Below are 22,998 nucleotides of genomic sequence, written 5' to 3' on the forward strand. Positions count from 1 at the left end.
CTTCATCCGGTCCACCGGTATCGAGTTTGTATAGTCGATTTCATTAACATTTAAAATAGTTCTCATTTATATTTTAAATAGGCTTCTGTGATAACAAGTGCTCACTTCAAAGCGATTATAAACTCCAATAAATCCCAATTCAAGCAGAAAATGCTCGCTTGAACATGAATTTTGCATGACTTTTGGAAATCACCTAGACGGTACGCTCAAAAATCGTTTGTATGTACTTATCAACCGATCGCCGATCGACTACAAAGCCGGCTCCTATAACGTCTCGATACATACCCTCGGTAAGATAGTAAAACAGATGGAAAAAATATAATAACTAAATTATTTTTTTAGAGTGGTAATTTTCTGACGCATTTAATCTGTGTCTGACGCCTATATACTCTTATTTGTTAATAGGACAGAACCTAGTAACATTATTTTCACATCTAGGCATTGGTTTTATTAAAGTGACAGTTATGTCAGAATTTAATTCGACTTCAAAACTTACTTATTTCTCTCTCATATTGTTAATAGGCTTTAATAAAAAAAAGTACCAACCTCAAAACGATAAAATTTTTTAATAAATCATAATTAAAGGAAAAATTGCTCGGTGGAACAATACTTTTGACACTTTTAATGCGTAGATAAACGTATCGAGGGGTTCTAGACCCGTCGGTATAAAATGATGTACTTACATCAAAACTTGATGGTGGGGGTACCTTTGTAGTCGGTCGGGAGACTTTTATCTTCTACTGTGACGTCATACTGAAGCTGTGTCATTTTATAATGTAGATATGTGTACCGTGACGCACGCTTCCCCTTGATTCATATCATAGCTAGAGGGAATTTATCTTCAACTATACCGTCAAGGTGAAGGTATGACGTCTTTATCTTCCCATCATAGTCGATGCCCTCGTACATTGTTTTCTCGACAACTTTAGCATTTTCTGCTCAACTTATTTTTTAGAACACCTCAAGATCCACATGATAAACTAAAAACTCGCGTAACCCTTTGCATTGCGGAGTCGTGGCTCGTGGCTCGTGGCTATGACCGGTTGACTGATTCTGCGTATTACCTATGCACTAAAGTGTTGACCCACCGCACCGCCACCGTCTGGTCTATCTCCACCTGTCAGTGGTAGGAGTATATCTATATGTAGAGCTAGGTAAGTTCTAGCATTGTTAATGGTGAGAAGTTCGGTTTTGTGGTCGGTTCGTTTATTATATACGCGAATCAGACTCCAGCAGGTATGAAATAGAAAGCATTTTAATTTTTGGCTCCTTTATTATATTACCAATTATCTTATAACGCGTATTATAAAACAGTAACTATTTAAGCTGGATACCCTGCATGAAAAATATAAACAATGGTGTGCTAATATTTTCATAAATCTTTATACCTAAGTATCGAATAATGTTTTAAAAAGTTTCATTAGCTTTAACAGTTAGCTTACTCTGCTTACTTTGATTTTAATTTAAAGTGTGTAAAAGTATAAAATATTAATTATGCATTTGTTAATCTTTAATAATTTGAAATTGCAATAAACATTTCTTATGATAGGGGAAATTGAAAATATCATTTTAGCTCCATTACGAACATTTTATTTAGTTGTTCTTCCGATTGTATATTTCCTTTTACTTTCCTTTGCGCGATCAAATAACTGTGCACTTAATAATATAATATTTGTTTATATTTGTATATTATATTTGTATATTTGTATTGCGGCAATACTTGTATGTATCCACTGTATCGTCATCATCATCATGCCCTTTCATCCAGCTACAAGGCACTGAATCGGTACACCAATCGCGGAGTATCTCGATCGATTTTGTTACATAAACGGTCAACCTTGTCGGGAATCAAACCCGAGACTTCTTGTATGCAAGATATGGTAGGAAAATGCTCTGACCATTACACTGTATACCTTTGCATAATTCGTTTGAATTCTTTCTAAGATGAGGGTATTTATGTTATGTTTTCGTTTTTTAATTTGTTTATGCTTATCTAATATTTTATAGTGCAATTATTTTTTTTACCTAAAACAGGTAACCTTCGACACAATTAAATTTATGAAATGGTTTGTAAAAATAATTCGATGATGTTCTCAAGGTATAAATGTTACATTGATTTAACTCTCTTCCAACAATCCAACAGCAATAGATTAGGTTTTAATTGGGGACATTAATTATTTGTAGATGATATATATATATGAGATGAAATATAAACACAATTCGTTTTATCCGATTTAACAATTATTCATTATGTAACTAAAAAATATTTTTTAATCAGCGAATAACATTTTGAAACACGGCAGTTTTTTTATTTAAGTAAAAATGTTAAGAGAAATTGGGTCGTAATGTCATTTTATTGTCCGTTTTGTTTTTTACATTGCGAGTGTTATCCGACAAATGAAGAAATTAATGTCTTATGAAATAGATACCTACGTATTCTATAGTATATCTTTTCTCTGTAAACTGTAATGCGACATATTATATATTATTATGTACATAACACCTACCTGACCTGCCTGTGTGTAGCTGTTTCACAAAAGCGATATCTAATAATAATATCTACACATTTTTGGTTTATTTTTTACACCTATTTTTTTTACATATAAAACTACTGTCTAATCTTAGAGATTCGTAATATTGAATAGGAAGAACCATCCAAAAAAATTCAAAATGACCGGGATTTTTTTTTAAACTTTAGATCACGATTCGTTTATATTATGTATTGGTTTATTTAGTTTTGTAAGGTAATTCAACAAATATTTTTATTGGACGAAATTTTTTGACTTTGACGGGTATTTATTTCATGGAACTCTGTCTTATTGTAAAATCAACACCGGAATATTTTTGCAAACAGGAAAATAGTCACGTTCACAACTCTAGAAATAAAAGCAAATAGAAAATTCTATAAGCGAAAAAATCGTTAATTCAAAGAAGGCCCATTTGCGTGGTCGTAAAAATATTTTATTAACCTACAAAAAAATAAAAGAAAATAATTGTATCGAAAATTTTGCCAAAGAAAAAAACAGTGTCAAAAGTGTTCTTAATGGATAAATGTTAATACTGTACGTATTAACGAATATTTGAAAGACGAAACAAATTAAATTTAAATGTATTTAATGTGAGCACTGAGCATTATAACTAATATTTATTAATATTATATTTAATTTTTACTTTATGATTGGAACATAAGAAAATACTAGCCGCAATAAGTCCGCCTTTTAGTCATTCATACCTTTGTTTTGTATTTTAACAATATTATATTATGGTTAGTGAAGATTCATTATTATTAACGTACAATTTCACACGCGTTCCTGTTCAAAAACCTTATATGTAGGTATGGGCCTTATGAGGAGTTTTTCTTAGAAACAGTTGATGTAAATACGCGAGTAAATGTATCTTCATATTTTTTTTAAATAATCTATATTTTGCCTTGTAAAAGATTTTTTAACTCGAGAGTCGTCTTTCATCAAACGCGTTTTATAAAGTTACAGAATTATGCGAGTATCGGAGCGGACATTGCCTAGGTAACTCGTAAATAGTTATGCGGGTTCTATAATAATTCCAATGTATGTGTTATGTCACTCTATTGGTTTCCGGGTGAGAAATTCTGCATCACGAATGCGCTTTACGATATTATACAAACGAACGTTGCACGTTACTGTCTACGTTTAATGCGCGCGTATACAGCACGGCAGAAATGCGAGGGAAATGTGAGTAGGACATTTCGTCATTATTTATGTTGTCCACACCGGTGGTTCCTGAAAGGCGTTCCGTGGAACTCTGCGGTTCCTTGACAGGATCGCGGGGGTTCTGAGAGTTAGGGCGTTCTATGATATGAGTAAAACTGTGAAAAAAATTCATTCTTCACATTAAATACGTGCAGTAAAGATTTTTAAATCAAAATATAGTATTTTTTCAAGTCGAACGTTACAACATGCAAACAATAAGGTGTCATGGGTCTTAAAAATAATATTTTACTTTCTTTTCCGAGATTGGGTTCCGACAAAAAAAAGGTAATTCTATTAGGTTCATTCAGTTTGAATGTTTGTCGATTCTGCTACTTTTTATGTCTCAAACTCAGACAAAAAGTGTACACGAAATCCTTTGAAAACGGACATTAAAAATGTACTTAGATGTCAAAAATGGACAAATGTTACATGGTTTAGTATCAAAAATGGACAAATTTCTCTCGATCATTAAAAGCGACAAAAATATTACGAAATGGGTAAAAACATTTATGATGACAAAAATTTAAACTTAACGTTAAGGCATATTATATGTGTCTTGTTATATAATGTACATCATGTCATTATTAGAGCACATATAGGAAATATTATTACGCTATTTCAAGAATTAAAATAAATTAAATTAAAAAAAAAATAATATAAAATCACTAATTATGGGTGCGATTGATTAATTAAATTATGAATCATTGTCAAAATTTGACGAATCCAATGTTCTCATTCTAAAATATGTTTGAATTCTTACATTAGAATGAATATTGGATGAATCAGTAATTGTTTGAAAAACGTGTTTTATAAAATCAAACACCAACGCGAGTTTTACGCGTTCTATAGCTTTTGGTGATTTATGATTAAAAGTACCTTATTTTAAAAAATATAAATAGCTCTACGGGGACGAATGAGAGTTTTTCTTTGTTTTCTCTTTCATTACACGAGATGAATTTGACCATTTTTAATACTAGGCCACACAATTAGGGTATTTTAAAAACTAATTTTCTCGGTCCTACATGATATAGGGCTTTACTTAATGCAGGGCCTTATGCCCATCCTTTCTACCGCTATGCCTAGGCGTAACTTTATACTAAGTTTATAAGTAAGCCCTGTAATATCAGGTTAGGTTAGGTTACGTATTTCACGCCCTTTTTTTTAACTAAGTATATCTCGTTCATTATTAGTCACATCTAGGAAATGCAATCCCGGTATCTCGTGATCCCGAAATACCGGGATCCCGCACACATTTTGCGGGGCTAATCTCGGTCGAAAGTTTTGCGGGATCAGGATTACAGAGAAGCGCGAATCATGCGTGTTACTCTGCACGCCGACCGCGGTGGACCGTACCCGTTGCAACTTGTAATTATGATGCAACGCGGTGATTTATTCATTGAATATCGACTGGTTTAGATAAATCAAAGTAAACTGAACTTTCTAGGTTTTTTATGTTGTTCATTGACTAGTGACAATAATGTCGGAATTCCTGTATGGAAGTAATTTTTGAAGGCCGAAGATTCACAAACTGCAAAATGTAAGTTGTGTAAATCAATAATTGAAACAACCGGACGTTCGACAAAAGGTTTACGTGTGCATTTAAAGTCAAAACACAAAATTGATACGGCGAGAACGCCAGATGGGGGGCGGAAGTGCTGCCGCTTCTACAACTGACGACGTCCAGTTCCTCGACATTGGCTCATGGTGAACCTCAACCTCAACCGTCAACCTCGGGCGCCTCGGCAAAGAAGCATGAAATCACTGACTACTTTCCAAGCGGAAACAGTGCCGTAGAAAATAGGATATCACGCATGGTGTTAAAATATGGTTTTCCATTCCGACTTTTCTGCACCTCGTCGGATTTACGAGATCTTTTTAAAGCCGGGGGGCTATAACTTGAATTTCGGCACGACTCTAAAAATGACAGTTATTCAAGATATTCAAAAGCTGATAGAAAACAATCACAGCTTTACCCTCACATTCGACGAATGGACGTCCACAAGAAATAGGCGCTACATAAACGTGAATGTTCACGCCTTTGCTTAAAACCCATTTTCTGGAACCTAGGGCTGTTGCGAATTTACAACAGTTTGCCTGCAGAAGCCTGTATCACAATTAAAAAAGAAAAATTATCAAAATACGAGCTATCTTTGGATGAAGATGTAATCTGTATCACCACAGACGGTGCCAAAGTCATGGTAAAAGTTGGAAATCTCATCAAGCCCGATCAACAACTTTTTTTTGCCGATGGGATCCAATTGGCCGTTGTAGATGTTATTTATAAATAACAAACTTCTTCATCAAGTGGCTTTGAAGCCCCCGAAGCTTTAAATGAAGAATCATCAGTGCGAAATGGGCAGTCACTGAAAGAGCGGATGAGAATTGTGAGAATGACTCGGAAAATGTCGAAAATGGCATTTTTGATTTGTCGTTTTCTACACCTAAAACAAGCGAAGTAAACCCGGCTGTGGAGTACCCAGATGTTGTTAAGAAAGTCCTTACTTTCTTAACAACTTTTTCTTTCTTCTTTCTTTCACCTTTCTTGGTGGGAAAACTATTAAAAAATTCACCTACAAAGAACGGTCTGCTGCAGACATATATGACAAAAGAAATGGGAAAAAATATTGCTTTAGTGTTGGACTGTAAAACAAGGTGGTCAAGTCTATGTTAAAATTAAAACCACGAAAACGAGATCTATTAGGTCTTTATTACGATTGATTTCCGAGGTCTAAGTTCACACGTGGTTCGCGCTGCTGGCTCCCGCTAATACCTGGATCCAGCGGAACCAAGATGGTTTGGTCCCGCAAATACCTGGATTGAAATTATCTTGCGGGATTGCATTCCCTAGTCACATCGGATCATACGATACGGCGTTGTAAAGGTGTGAGTGTATACTACAAACGTTTTTTGACAGTATAGCGCTTGGTCGGTTCAGTCGTGAACAATCGTGCATCGAGTATGGAGGTCTCAAAGGAAGAAATTCGCCATATTTTACATTTTTACCACCTGAAAGGGAAAAACGCGTTGAAAGCGACCAAAGATTGCGATGTATACGGGCCGATGCTCTCTCGGTACGTGCTGCACAACAGTGGTCTGAGCGATTTCGTTCTGGTGTAGTTATTGTTATTTGTTTTCATCAGAAGAAAGACCGTTTTACACGTATCGTCCAAATCCACACGGGTCGTACGTAGTAGGTCTGTAGTCGGTAGCCGTTCGTCTGCAGCTCGCTTCAGGAGAGTAAGGCCCTTTTCACACATGCTACGCCAATCCACCCGCTGCGGTAATTTTAACAGGCTCACCCTACAAAAGCTGACGCGTTGTGTATGCGTTTGTATGTGAAAAGGGCCTAAGAAATAAACAAATAAATCATTACCTATTCATCAAACCATTACCATTACCGTGGTGTGAAATGGGCCTTAGCATAGTAAAAATATTTTATTATATTTATTTATTTAATACTTTATTTACATAAACCATAATTATATACATATAAGGGCGGGTATATTACCTCAAAGCAATTTATTCCGACCTACCCAAACCATTCAGTTTGAAAAAAGTACATGGACATATTCTAAGGAATTATACTGAATCTTACTATAATTCGGTAGTCGGCGTCGGGTGGCGGCAATGTAACATCCGTATTTTTTTCGTTTTTTTGTTATAAATATTTCAGTAAATAAACATAGATAAATATAAAAAAACAGCATAATAATTATTTAAAAAAAACAATAAAATATTTTAGTAAGTAGTCTTGAAATCGAGTCATATTTCAGCCCTCCTGGACATTTTTGAAAGTCGCAGATTGCAAATTGGTCACTTCTGCCATCAGACTACCGATTTTTATTTGTTGAATGCCAGGCAATCACAATAACCAGACCTCCACGAGGCCGACTTATCTGAGCTCGATTTCCTTTTGTGGGATTTTTAGCTGGGAGTAGGCGATGAATAAATATTAAATAAAAACATAAGAAAATTATAAATCCAGCCTAATTTTACCGTGCCGTATGGGTTTGGACGACACGTGTGAAATGTGCCCAAATATGACATTATTTATTATTTTGTTAAATCTCAACTTTTTTCATTTTTAATGTATTTATTTTTGTTGTTTGACGGCAAGACAATTCTCAGGAAAACACAATAAAAATATTTTTTAAATTTTTTAGGTAAAAATAATTCCCTAAAAATGTTTTATTATCATTAAAATAGCGTTCACAAGCGGACAATATAATATTGTCCTGTCCCAGCACTGGACATATCGTCCGCGTGTGAACAAAAATTTAGAGAACAGGACAATCTGAGAAATCTTTAAAAATGTTGTAATTAATTAAAAAAAATTAAATGTCAATATTTTTTTCGTGTTCTCTTGTTCGTAGCAATTTGTAATATGGGTGTATTGTTTGGCCACCTCATTATGTGATTTATAAAAATATAATTTAAACTGTACAGAAAAAAATCCTTCGTTTTAGTCATTTGGGTGCAATATGGGTAGAACTAGAACCACTGAATACGTTTTGAATTGCGCTCGGAGTATTTTAAATTTGAAAAGTTAGAAACTAGGAGACAAATTGCAGATATAATGCCGGTAGTTATCTATATAATACTATCGGACCTGACAGGCGTTGTCCTGCCCGAACGTTGGCTTGCCTGCTATTAACTTGGAAAAAGACTTTTCATTGATAAGTAGGTACCTAGGTACTTGTTTAATCAAAACATAAACCGAAAACATTCCCGAAATATAAAATAATTCATTTTCAAATATACAATTCTTTTCGCAAATGTCAAACTCGGCTCTTCTAACCAACAGGGGTGCACTTTATTTATGAAAGGCGATTTTCAAAAATGTATTTAATGTTGAGTTAACACTGTTTTAGATTTAACAAAAATCCAGTAAAAAATAAATAAGTGGGAAGAAACTATAAGGAATGTAAGTAAATAATCTGATTGGGATCCATAAAAAGCGAATGTTGTTTGTAAACATTCAAAAACCAACTTTTTTAAACACAAAAAACAACACCTTTATTTTTTTTTTGTGAACGCATTTTTGTCGAATGTAACCCTGGTAGGTCGATGTAAGAAAGATTTATGCTTTTTTACGTATTCGATTGAACATTTTAATATCTACGAACACGCGTAGCGCAAAGATCTACATTTCTCTGAAAACCGCACGTAAATCGGTTAAGCCGTTTTGGAGAAGTTCAGTGACATCACACGTACAGAAGATTTATATATTTATATATAACGATATAAAGCAACGTTCGTATGCGTGTCTTCGATAGACTAAATATCTACTGGACCGATTTACTCGGGTTTTTTTGCAAAATGATGAGCATTGTCCTGAGCATTTTTATAGCTCTTCAAATCTTCAATCTGTTTAATAGTTGATAAAAATGACAAAATTTATCCGCTGTCTTCGGGTGCGCGGTATACAAATATGGTAACTATTTTTGAAAAACGCAAGTCGCACCGGAACAGAAAATTTTAATCTGATACACTGTCTAAAAAATACAATACGTTGCTTTTGTCTATTTTAGTTAGGCATAAAAGGTCCGACATGCAGTTGTCTCTTTCCCACAGTATCGGGGAGGCATCTGCAAGTGACGGAAAAACGATGTTCAAATATCTATTTATCGATTGTCTTCATCAATTGTGTATACGACTATATACTCGAATTTAGCAATAGCTAAGCATTGCCGGCTTCAGCTCGTATAATATAATTCACAATAATGTTGATTCAGTGTTTTGTGTTGAAAATGTGTCATTGTGCGTTCCCAGTAGGCGTCTGAGATCACCTGATTACCTTAACTTTCCAATTTTAACCCTCTCGCAAAAATCAAAATTGACGTTTATCATGATAGAATTAATGATTATAAAAAAAATATTGCCGTATTTCTGAAATCAAATGTCTAATGTTTAATTTCCGTTTATTTTATTACTTCTTGTATCTTCTTATTTTCTTTACTTTAAAAAACAATCAGTCTTATCTTCAACTCAGTCTTGAATACTAGATACTCACATTTATTTAATGCAATTTATGAAAGATGGTTGAGTTTTATAATAAATTGAAGATGTATATGAATAATGATACCAATGCTTATTTACGAATTGCATGTATTTTGTTTATCCTTATTGAATTTTCAAATGCATTTTTTTTTAAATTATCTTACAAAGAAACATTTGCGTCCTTATAATTTACAATTTTAAAAGAGTTGTAAATAACTCAATATCAAATAATGGGAATAAATTTGTTGTAGAGCGGGGTGCAAATCTTCGACCTTTGATCCATGAATATACAACACTAGCTCTTAAAAGACTGTGTAAATAATTCCTTTGCGCGTAGTGATGTAACATAGTATTACCGCAAGCAAAATACGTAATATGATATTTTAAAGTTCAAAAATTAATAATAATTTATAAAAATACACATATAATTTCGCCCTGTTTTAGCAAAATAAATTAAAAATCATGAATACACCGCTCATTCTACATTCTACATGTCAATAACCGACTGAATCTATTTCACATAAACCTGGCCACATAACAGCGTCTCTGTCTTCCTTGTAATGAGTTCTATCTTCGTGCTCTCTGATTCAGATTTATTGCTGTATTGGCAAACATTCATTCTTCGCGTAGTAAGGATAAATATTTTTTGTATTACAATCAAGCTTAGTTATACAAATTTGTCCATTTAAAGATTAAAAAAAATACTATTTCATATTTTTTTAAAAATAATATAGATTTATCAAGTCTCGTATCGTATATCACAGTGGTCTACAACCCCCGGGCCGCGCAAGGCTCTGCTTAAAAATCAAAATTTATTTTTGAAAATTCGAATATACCTATAAAATTTATCAAAGTGCTGTAATGACTGAAAATTAATCCCTATTGCCATTTCCGACATCTTATCTACGTGAGGCGGGGTTTTCTGCAGTGCTGGCTGATAGCAACAAAAAAAAAACAAAGAAATAAAGTGGACATAAGCGAGACACCCCCCGGGGTGTCACAATATCCTATTACCCCCAGATGGAACCATCTCGTTTCAATGAAGCAAGCTCAGAGTTCTCATTTTTTTAGCATTAAATCAAAACACATAAAACTTCAACGTCAAAACTTTTAAAGAAAATACATAAATAACTTTCAAGTTGATATATCTGCAAGATATCAGAATAACATTGAAATCCGGATATTAACCCTGAGCTTTCTTAAAATTCTTTTCTCTATCTTGGAAAAAAAATACTTTCAACCTTCCGTTGAACCTTAAAAATATTGAAAATACCTTTGAATCTAAAATAAAATTAAGAAAATATCTGAAACTTAATAATCCTTCATTGTTATTTTATATTTTACTTCATTTTTCCCACAAACCTTGTGTTTTATCTGCTATTATTTGTCACTATAACTTATGTACTACAATTGTATTTTTTTAATATATATTGTACAAATATATTGTTACAATATTTGAGTTTGTCCAAATGTTCGTAGACAAAAGACTGGATTTCACCCCCTCGGGAGTCATCAAGATTAACAAATTACATCAGGGATGGAGAATACTATGATTTAGGCATTTACAGGGCATATTCTTTTATTTAAGGTATTCTCCATCCCTGTTGTAATTTGTTAAATATATTGTAATTATTTTTTTTAATTCATTCAATGTGTCCCCCCTCCCCCCAGTGGGCCGCGGTAAAATTCTGAAACGTTGACCGGTCCGCGGCGACAAAAAGGTTGGGGACCACTGGTATATCGTATGTAGACTACTGTGACATCACAGCCACGCAAGAACTAGCCACGGGACCACAAGCCATGAAAATAGTATTTTTTCGGAAATCTCTGGGCCTGCCCTTTCCGGGGTGGCAGCCCTACTTGTGCACAGTGTACAAGTGCATAGTGATATATCTCGCTCGGTACAGGTTCCTACTGCAGGTGAAAGTGGACTTCGCGGAACGTCGCCAGTAGACTACTGTGACATCGCAGCCACGCAAGAGCTGGCCACGGGACCACAAACCATGAAAATAGTCATTAAATCAAATGCATAATCATTAAATCAAATGCAATTTTCCACTCTCACTTTCCTTCAATCATCCTTTACCAGTCCTTATCAATTTCCTTCTTTTCCTTTCAACTATCTCCTTGTTTTGTCCATATTTATCTTATTTTAATATATAGTATATTTATTATTTATATAGTTTGAACTTCAAGCCGTCGTCGCTTTATTACAGTATTATTTAGTGAATACATATAATTGGATGGCAGGCCCTACTATGTATACATTTTATATATTTTTTTTTTTAATATTCATTTAACCTGTACATCTGTTTGTATTCGAAATAAATAAAAAAAAAAAAAAAAAAATAGTATTTTTTCGGAAATCAGATTTCGGAAGGCAGCCCTACATGTGCGCGGTGTACTCTCGGTACAGGTTCCTACTACGGGGCTCCGATTACAATGGGAAGTTATCGCTTATCTTCAATTTTATATACAAAGTAAAATTAAGTTATCTGTATGAAAAGCAGAATATGCATACAATTTTTTCTTCTAAACATGTTCAACCAACGAACGTTACCAACGAAGATACTTTGAATGTTCATGCAAATATACTCATTTTCATATGCTCTCGTGGCCGTATTATCTCGTATATTTACATATAAAATACACGAGAAAAACTGTTTTCTCGTGCCACGAAGTGGTTCAGAATAGCACCCCTGATGAAAGTGAACTTCGCGGAACGTCGCCAGTTCAAAAAAGCATCAGTTTACTGAACGATATGGGAATTTCTTATATTAACATTATTTTTGTAATAATACTCGTATCAGCTCGAAATCAAAACAATTACTTAAAAGAATAGGATAATTGGAACCTTTCAGTAATAACAGTATCAGTTTACCGTAAAAGTTATCGAATATTATATCTGTCTGGGGTTCTATTCTGAATCTTCTCGCGGAGGTATAAAAATAGTAAGAATTGTTATTTTTCGCATACGACTACACTTTGCTTCATATATGACCACACTGATAATTAAACGTCAAATAAATACGAACACGTGAAACCAAAAATGATGATTTTCATTTAGAACATTATTGCGACCTTAATTTAGCATTACTCAAAATACTTAATTAGGTTCAATTGACTAAACCGTATTAGTTTTTTCCGTTTTATAAAAAGTTTAATAGAGTCGAACTAAGAAATAAAAATAGTAAAACTATTTATTTTACGTCATTTGACGTACGTATATTCATCAGTGTGGCCACATATGAAGCAAAGTGTAGTCACGTGAAAAAATAATACTCTCTCCCCCCGCGAAGATTCAGAATAGCACCCCTGATATAAGTTGGATAGCAAAAATGAACTAACAACGGTATTTATCAAAGTACGTAGGTATGTTGAGCGTAATTCTAATAAATTCCTTATAGGTTTGATGGCGCTCGTTACGTTTATTTTTTACACTGGAGAGCAATAAGTTATGTGCTAAAAATTTGACCCGAAAATCTCATGTCATCGGCCCTCCGGGCTTCGTTTTACTAGCCCTGCAGGCCTTAGTTGCTCGGGCCTCGACATCTTAGCTAATATTTACAAAAACAAAAGTATATTCAAATGTCATTATATTCGAGTTATCCTCTACATATGAGACTAGAATGTACTTTATCTAGGGAATTGTTTTGAATGCATACTACATCAGTAAGTTTATGTATAGACTCGTTCGCAACCGGGTTCAATTCATACCGCAAGATAATTTCAACGACTTTCAGAATTTTCGATTCGTGTTTTTAACATTAACATCTGTTTTTAACGGCGACAAAATCAGCAGATAAAAGTTAGTACGGGAAGAATTTATTTAAAAAAAAAAACCTTTTGGATCATTCGTGTGAAACAGAAACGCTGGATGGCCCGGCCCGGACAGGCATCTAAATGAAAAAATATTTTTTCATTGTTTTCTAAATCAATTTAACTCCTTTTTCAAAATTCTCTAGTGATAAGATTTTTTAAGACCGAGTTAACAAGAAACTTTTTTTTCTCGTATGTTTTATTTAAATTTTATTATTTTAAATTTTTTTACAAGTGTAGTGATACAGAGTGGCCCTACACAAGTATGCCTATTTTTGACATTGTATTTAGTAATGTACAGAATACTACAATTGGTCAATATGTTTTGGTTTATTTGTAAACATAGTATTAAAAAAAAATATATATATATAAACAAAATAACATACACACCATATTCCACACACATCATTCCATATAATAGCACACTCCACGCACTATGGAATATGCTTCAAACTCATAAAACAATAACATTACGAATAAAAACGTCTGTAGGTATATACCTACCTATTCTCATAACATCTTACCGTCCAGTTAAGAGTTTTGTATAATAATATGTTTTGTTTTTTTCTAATAATTTATATTTATAATACAACCGTGAGCACAACAATAAACACATGCAAATAAATGATTAGGTGTGCGCGCACATTGCCACAATACCGAATAAACGAGGTGGTAAATGCAACGTGTCGAAGCGAAGGGTTAGTTTCCGCGCGTTGTTGTCTACAGAATATGTATTCACGTTCGCAGGATGTGGATAGCAGCGGCGCTGTTGGGGGCGCTGCTGGCGCTGTGGGCGTACCTGGACACGCGCAAGCCCGCCAACTTCCCGCCGGGGCCGCGCTGGCTGCCCGTGCTGGGCAGCGCGCTGGGCGTGGCGTTCGAGCGCTCGCGCTGCCGCTACCTGTTCCTTGCCGCCCACCGCCTGGCGCGGCGGCACGGCGCCGGCCGCGGCGTGCTCGGCCTGCGCGCGGGCAAGGACCGCATCGTCGTCCCGGGCGACCTGGCCGCCGTGCGCGAGATGCTGCTCAACGAGGACCTCGACGGCCGCCCGCAGGGACCGTTCTACGAGACGCGCACCTGGGGCCAGCGGCGCGGCCTCGTGCTGACGGACGGCGACTCCTGGAAGGAGCAGCGCCGCTTCATCGTACGCCACCTCAAGGAGTTCGGCTTCGGCCGCCGCGGCATGGCCGAGCTCATCCGCGCCGAGGCTGAACAGCTTCTCGCCGACATGGCTGCCAGCGTCGAATGGAACAACTCCGCCATCGTCCGCATGCACGACGCCTTTAACGTGTACGTCCTCAACACCCTTTGGTCTATGATGGCGGGGATTCGCTACAGTCGCGAGGACGCTGAGATGAAGCACCTCCAACAGCTTCTGTTTGAGCTCTTCTCGAGTGTCGACATGGTAGGGGCGCTCTTTAGCCACTTCCCCGTCCTGAGATATCTGTCTCCGGAACTGTCCGGCTACAATCAGTTCCTTCTCATCCATAAAAAAGTGTGGCAGTTCCTGCGCACTGAACTCGACAAGCATCAGAAGAGGTTCAAAGTGGAGAATGAGGACCGGGACTATATGGATGTGTATTTAAGGATGTTACAGGACCCAGAGAGGAAGAAAAGCTTCACGGAATCGCAATTGTTGGCTGTGTGCATGGACATGTTTATGGCAGGTTCGGAGACCACGAGCAAAAGCTTAGGATTTGCCTTTTTGTACCTCGTACGAGAACAGGAAGTCCAAAAAAAAGCTCAACATGAAATAGATGTCGTCATTGGAAAAGAACGACTTCCAACTCTGGACGATAGAGCAAAGTAAGTAGCAACAGCAATGACCTAACTAATATGAACAACTTTCTTAATTAGGTAAGTATAACACTACTAATTCTAAAAGAATAACATTTTGTCTGTCTCATGGCCAATGTGTTTGCCTACCATGCAAGTGGTCTCGAGTTTGATTCCTAATGTGCTCTACATGAAACATTTATTTTAAATGTTTTTTACACTAGAATAACTCATAGTTCCTGGACTGGCACCTGAAGCCTAAGACTAATTATCCTATGGTCATGCAGCTCCGGATCTAAAGGGTGCTAGCACGCCATTACTTACTGAAATGGAACGAGAACACATTAGTACATGAATACAAGAATATTATTATCCCCTGCCTTGTAAAGCTAGGGTTTCCTAGAACAGCGGTGCCCGCATCTTAACGGCCGTAGTGAACGGTGATGCGGTGGACAGCCGTCGTAACGGTGCCTAGAGAGTGGTTTTCTAGGAAAACGGTGTTATTAACACCATTTAACACCGTTTCTCTAGGAAACCCCTCTCTAGTCGACGTTACGACGGCTGTCCACCGCATCACCGTTCACTACGGCCGTTAAGATACGGGCACCGCTGTCCTAGGAAACCCTAGCTTTAGCGAGTGTTTGGTTCTATGTGCCAACTGAACCTACGGTAAGTCCGGCTGTACTTTCATGTAGCAAAAAATGACAAAGAGAAAAATAATGATGATGATGACGCTACTAAAAGCATAGTGATAGGTATATCTTTTATTAGGTATTTTATTTTTCATAATGCCCGAAGTAAAAAACCAGGTTTCGAGCCGGGTTGTGGTCCCGTGGTAGTATTGAGGACTCGCAGGCTGAAGGTCCAAGGCTCAAATCCCAATCTACCACTACTTGATTTCCATTTTCCCAGCACAAGTTATTTACGACTTTTAGGAAATGGTCTGAAAATTTTAATATTTTATTAAATACATAATAAGAACTCAAGTATTTCTCTTTTTTTTTTTAAACAAAAAAACGTAATCACATACTGTAAAACTCATTTGTAAGTTTTTTGTTTGTGGATTTTTTTTCTAGAAATATGAACATAAATATTGGATAGTGTGCTTTGGATTTCAATTATTTATATTTGTGTTTCGGTTTATTAAATGTGAATTTAATATTTATCTTTCTTGGTATCTATACATTTATACATTAATATGTTTTGCATATGGGATTACGATTTTATTATATTATGCATATTTTTTTAATGAATTAGTGTTAATTAGAATTATTATGAGTCCTAATTTAAAACAGGAATTAAGTCCTATAGAGTTAGGACTTGAATCTACTATTTTTTTTTTTTAATTAATGTACATAGATACTAAAAATAATAAAAATATATATATTTTTTTTTATTTATTAATAAATTTCAAAAATGGTACATGTTTTTTTTTATTCTATACAAATCTACTTTTATACATCTAGTATATGTTATGACTGTAACTCTTCAAAAAAAGAGACTAACTCTTGTCTTACACTGTTATAGTTTTTTATTTTTTAGAGTTTATATAATTTTGAATATATGAGTACATGAGAAAAAAAATAAAAACATAGGATATACAAAGAAAAGCAGAAAATAATACAACATTCATACTAATTCAAATTTAATGCAGTTTTGACACTTTTTCAAAAAATTTCTTTAGATTTACTTTGAATTTATTTATAGTTATATTAGTTTTCATAGTTTTTAGTTCATTGGGGAAATTATTGTAATTTTTGACACCTTTGAATACAAAGCCATTTTGACCACGACTTGTGTTGAATTTAGGGATTTTAATATTATTTTGGTATCTGATACCCGTATGCAGAGACAAACCTTAAGGCGAGGAAAGCACATTCTATTGTCTTCACCTTCGGGTTATTCTCTGCATTTGAAATTAGAATGTACTTTCCTCACCTTAAGTTTTGTCTTTGCATACGGGTATGAGTGACTTATTCATCTAAAATTATTTTATTTTTTCTTCTCTATAAATTTGTAAAATAGAATTTATTTTATAAAGAGTGTCTACTGTATGAACCTTAAATATTTTATATAGACTTTCCGTATTGAATGTTGAGGGTTTCTTTAAAATGACTTTAATAATTAATCTTTGTACTATTTTAAGAGGGTTTAATATATTGGCATATGCACCAACCCATCCTACAATACCATATTGTAACAAAGTTTGTACAATTGTGTATTAACTATTTTTAAATTATTGATTTTTAAAATATTCCTTAATCTAATAAATATGTATTTACATTTTCTAATAGGTTTAACTAATTTATTATTCTTGATTAATAATCATGTATCTCAATACCTAATGAAAGATATTGAAATATTTTCAGCATGCCATATAACGAAGCATTAGTTTTAGAAGCGATTCGTCACTTTATGGGAAGATGTTTTGGTATTCCACACCGTGCTTTAAGGGATACCAAACTCTGTGGCTATTCTATACCAAAGGTAAGATTTTGCAGTAAAATTTACATTCATTATAATATATTGTCGCCTTAATTTGAATAAAACATAAGTCAATAAATGATATCTTTACAGGAGACATTAAAAACTTGATAAATCAGTGATTTTGTTTAAAATTTTAGTGGTTTTTTTTATACTGTGATTGAATTTTTAAGTGTTTTATCTGTATGTACTACTGACTTACGCTGCATCCCAAGGAAAATATATTTCCTTTGAGGAACGTGTTATTTGAAAAATGCATCTCTTTTCTGTCAATTTTTTTTTCATTAAAATGACAGACATATCGCATCCCTAGTTTTAGACTATAACAAGTAAAAAAACTGAGATTTTGAGTTGATAATGTAGAAGTATTGATAATATGATAAACTACCTGGTCAAAAACTATCACAAGTCTAAATGAGCTGTTCTCAATTTAATAACACAAAATATAATCTTGAATTTTTTAAAATCATATTTTGTGATAATTTGATTTTTAGTTTATGAATAGACAAATGACTTAATTTTGAATTTTGGTACCACATTAAATTTTGACAGTCATTGTTTATTTCGAAGCGCTTGCTACATTGTTTACAGAGATTTCGTTTTAAGCACTTTTATACACTTTAAGTATTCGTTTATTTTTCCATATGAGTTCATTTAGAAGTAAATATATTTTTGAATTGGCTGGAAGACATGACAATCATAAAAAAAGTTGATGCTGAATTATAACAATATGTTAGGGATCACATCAATAGCATCCCAACGGTGGAATCCCACTTTCTGAGAGTCCAAACTACCAGAGAGTTCATTGATGGGCCTTTGAATTTGGCAACACTATATAGACTATACAAAGAAAAGTGACAGCAAAATAATCTATCATTTGTTTAGTTGTTGCAGTATTCTACAATATTTAGTACTGAATTCAACATTGGGCGTTTCCAACCTAAAAAGACCAATGTGCAACGTGCACATCATATTCAAATTCTAATGAGACGCAAAAATCGGAACAATTAGTTTCATTTAATGATGAATTTAATGAAACAAAGAAAGAGTATGAGACGAGAAAAAAAATGACGTGGCAAATGCTGCTACCCCCGATTCAGATATAAAAGTTTTTTTATCGCCTGTGGTGAAGTTTCAGACTTCTATTACACCCGAAAACTCACAACCTATAATTTTTCAATTTTTGATATTGTAAAGAAAATGGATTTTGTTATGTCTGGAACGAGGTGACTGCTAAAAGAGGATCAAATGAAATTGGTAGTTGTTTGTATCATTACCTGAAAAATGAATGTCGCCTCAAGAATGTTGTGGTTTTTTGGTCAGATAACTGAGCTGGCCAAAATAAAAAAAAATATGTCATTTCTTTGTATTTGTACATATTAGCAACAAAAAATATTAACTCGATAACACATCAATATTTGATCACAGGTCACACCCAAAATGAAGGAGATGCAATGTACTCACTCATCGAAAAAGAAAAAAAGAGAATGTCCAAAAGGGCGCCAGTTTTTATACCAGCTCAATGGGTACCCATTATAGCCACGGCCAAAAAAAAATGAAACCCCTATACAGTTAAAGAAATGGCAATAAATGACATGTTTGACTTAAAACAGCTCTCTGTTGCACTAGGAAAAAAATATATCACTACAACCGATGGAAACAAAGTGAAATGGCAAGCAATCAAAATTATTCAAAAAAGAATCTAAACATAGTTTTTTTACCAAAACCGATTTTGATGATCCTTCCTACAAAGAAATATTGACATCGCGTAAGGGACCGAATATAAATTTTCAGAATGCTTACATTGAGCTACCGAGAATAACTGAACAAAAAAGAAAAATCTTTTAAGCCTATGCAAGAAAAAATTGATTCCCAATAATAATAATTTAAAGTACCGCTCGAAGAGAAAATCCATCGACTTATGAAGAAAACGATAATTGAAATTATTTCAATTGATGAATTTGCACATATAAACCTTTGTAATTTTGCAAGAGACTTTGAAAGTCCTTATTTTTTTTTCTGTTACATTGAAAAACTATTAAAATTTGTTGAGATGGTTTCTAATTTATTTTCTTTGTTTTTATAGGTTATTTTAGCCAAATACAAAAATTCAATTGTATAAAAAAAAATGTTAATTTATTATTTTGCACCATATCTTAAAGAAAAATTATCTCATTTCCTACTTTTGTTAGTACATGATAATTTAACTCAAAATCTTGATTAAAATATTTTAATGGTCCAGTTTTAGAGTCTGATATCTCAAAAACACGATTATAAACACAATTTCCTTATAATGTTTTATTTTTTAAAACATAGCGTTTTGAAATACAAATCCTGACAAACAAATTATAAATAACCACAGTTAACTAAACACATTCTTTGATTTCTTTCGGAGAAATGAAACTTTAAATTCAATTATCTTAGAATGCTATTTTTTGACTTGTCATAGTCTAAATCTAGGGGTGCGATATATGCTATTCTGTATGGTGAAAAATATTCAATCATAATCCCAAATACAGATATAAATTACTCATGTAGTATTCAAATTAGGACCCGGGAGCTTCGTAGCAATGCATTTATTCCAGTGCCTCGTATTCATTACTTATATCTAGTTTTCATAATTCTGTGCACATACATAAATAAAATAAAGACTATTTGGAAATTTAATTATCTTAAGCTCTTTCTTACAACGCCAACACCTCAACCAAACAATTATTAGAATTGGGAAAAAATGGGAATTAACAGTGTTCATTGGTTCATTGTGGGGTTCAATATTTGAAAGGAATTTTCAATATTATTTAAAATACTTTTTAAAGAAATTGTTGCCTACGTTAATGTATAAATTGGTACCTACTTGAAATAATTATTTTTCATTCCTTTTCTTACTCTCGGGTCTGGAGGCAAGTTTTGTAAAAGTGGAATTAAAAAAAAAAATGGGTATGAGTTTTGAGTGCATTTGATTTCTTATTAATTTTATTATTTCCAAATCAGCCCAATCGTTTTTTGTGCCAAATCAATTTGTGGTAAAAATAGTACTTCATTTGTATGTTTAATTACATATTTAAGAGGATTAAGTCGGAGGTTTCCCTGAACCACTTCCTTTAATATTAGTCTCTTTACTACCTAACAAAATGTTTGAGTATTTATAGAATATCTAGATGCCACTAGAGGTACATTTAAAAAATATATGTACTCTTGCTAGGTGCGGAGTAAAAATCTAAAATACTGAGCTTTACAGAATTTGGTCGGCTCTTCCACTAGACAATTTCTTACTTTTAAGTGGGAATTTGTCAAATATAATGTTCAAATACAATTTCAAAATTCTTTAGGAAAGGAATAATACTGTGATTTTTTTTATTAAATCAAGTTAATGTTGAAAATCAAAAGTGGACTTTTAAAGTATGTAGGTAAGTAAGACCACTGAGAATAGAGCTATTCTGAAACAGGTAGGATAATAATCTGTGTATCTTCAAAAGTTTGCTAGGGATAAATATTAAATACACAGAATATAAAAACGATAAAAACATAAATTGTAAAAAAATCTCATTACACATTTTCTACAATGATTCGGATTATGGGGAAACAGGGTGTTGGTTTGTTTTAGATGTTTATAAATTTATGGTTTATTTATTGGCGTAGTCATATAATATGTTCGCTGTTCAAACGTAATTTGTAACAAGGAAATGGTGGAAAGTAGTTTTTTAACCGGTATTTTGTACAATTCAAACCATATGTGATTTTATGATTGCCACACAACTCTACTAAGTATGATTTCTATCATATTTAAAAAGCATCAGAAGTAATATATCAATAAATCATTTTTAAAAAAGCCATTTTATGGGAAATAACATTCAACAGATGTCGATTTTTCTTGTAATTTTTTAGCAATGGTAACGCCTCTTCTGAAGATTAAAAAAATGCTTGTTTTTTAGTTTACATATGTATCACACATTACTTTTGCCTAAATTTATTTTATTTTAGTTTGAATAAAAATGGATCACACTTTCTTGCATTTATACAGATTTCGGAAGTGTTTTATTATTTTTTTTATTACATATTAATATTTTGGTTGACAACAGGATGCGATGGTGGTACCTAACTTCTACGGAATCCTCATGAATGATGAAATCTTCGAGAAGGCGCAGGAATTCCGGCCTGAGAGATTTTTAGTCGATGGAAAGGTGTCAATACCAGACACGTATATTCCATTTGGCTTGGGAAAGCACCGCTGTATGGGAGAGGCGCTGGCAAGGTCTAACATCTTCATGTTCACAGTAACAATGTTGCAGAACTTCGATTTTAAAATTCCACCTGGAGAAGATCCACCGACAGTTGATCCCATTGATGGAGCCACTCCATCGGCCACTCCTTTCCATGCCTTAGTTGTACCGAGGCATGGAAACTGTAAAGACTTAATAAATAATAATAAATCATAAAATTTAACATACTAAAGTTGTTATTTATTATACATATTGGTATTGACTGTTCCGAGAGCCTCTAGGTAATTGTACTCTCTTGTTTAAAGGATATTAACCAGTTCTATGGAGTTTACTACACACACATGATTGTTTCTCATTTTTGAAGAAAACTTACGAAAAAAGTATGTTACCAATATGATATTAAAATGTCAGAGCTTTTGTAATACAAAACATGTTTGAACATATTTAAGGAGATTGAAAAATAAATGTTAGTTTGTTAGATATGTTGGCTAACAGGAAACAGTAGTTAACAATTATTCCTAATTAAATAATTAAAATGAATAATTTGATTGATTATTTGTCATGAGACCCCTGAGCAAGCATATTCACAACTGTCCACATTTTAATTGATTGTTGTATTTTATACTTCATTATGCCAAACGGTTTCACAAAAACCTTGGAATGGTTGATGTATTTCTCGGTAGAATTGCATTTTAATAATAAAAATAAAAATACATATTTGGTTTCATTTTTAGCAAAATTTCCCTGTCTCTAGACTAGCGCCTAAGCGTAAGTCTTACCTTACCTTCATGTAACAGATGATCAAGTTTAGAAAACTGTAATCGGTGTACCGATGTAGTGCCCTGTCACCATCAGGTTCAGACAAGGGGATGATGTTGGTGAAGTTTTCACATAAATGTATGTTTTCACTACTGACCGAAACTACATCCAATTAAATAAATAAATTACACTCGCCTTTTATTTATTTATTT

At 33.8% G+C, this 22,998-nt stretch overlaps 1 protein-coding gene across 2 annotated transcripts; it reads left to right on the plus strand.

Moving 5' to 3' along the window:
- The first annotated feature begins 1,156 nt into the window (after positions 1 to 1,156).
- On the plus strand, positions 1,157 to 22,742 carry LOC148276494 (putative cytochrome P450 303a1). 2 transcript variants are annotated; one of them, XM_088234169.1, is made up of 4 exons: positions 1,157 to 1,236; positions 14,295 to 15,353; positions 17,693 to 17,810; positions 21,887 to 22,742. In XM_088234169.1, the coding sequence occupies exons 2-4, from the start codon at positions 14,296 to 14,298 to the stop codon at positions 22,241 to 22,243; spliced, it is 1,533 nt and encodes a 510-aa protein (XP_088090295.1). In that variant the 5' UTR covers positions 1,157 to 1,236; position 14,295; the 3' UTR covers positions 22,244 to 22,742. The 2 variants fall into 2 exon arrangements, 1 of the variants encoding a protein (XP_088090295.1); XR_015823718.1 differs by lacking the exons at positions 17,693 to 17,810; positions 21,887 to 22,742 and adding an exon at positions 15,952 to 16,025 and having other exon boundaries at positions 1,173 to 1,236; positions 14,295 to 15,706.
- Positions 22,743 to 22,998: the final 256 nt, after the last annotated feature.

This window comes from Micrasema longulum, unplaced genomic scaffold, assembly GCF_059751315.1.
Source record: "Micrasema longulum isolate JH-2025_06_02 unplaced genomic scaffold, ASM5975131v1 h1tg001211l, whole genome shotgun sequence".
Taxonomy (NCBI): Eukaryota; Metazoa; Arthropoda; class Insecta; order Trichoptera; family Brachycentridae; genus Micrasema; species Micrasema longulum.

What these genes read in the sequence shown, in the direction of transcription:
- LOC148276494 (XM_088234169.1), top strand. Translation starts at nt 14,296, where the DNA reads ATGTGGATAGCAGCGGCGCTGTTGGGGGCGCTGCTGGCGCTGTGGGCG. An exon ending in ACTCTGGACGATAGAGCAAA is followed by an intron (nt 15,354 to 17,692) that starts GTAAGTAGCAAC and finishes AAATATTTTCAG; the next exon opens with CATGCCATATAACGAAGCAT. An exon ending in GTGGCTATTCTATACCAAAG is followed by an intron (nt 17,811 to 21,886) that starts GTAAGATTTTGC and finishes GGTTGACAACAG; the next exon opens with GATGCGATGGTGGTACCTAA.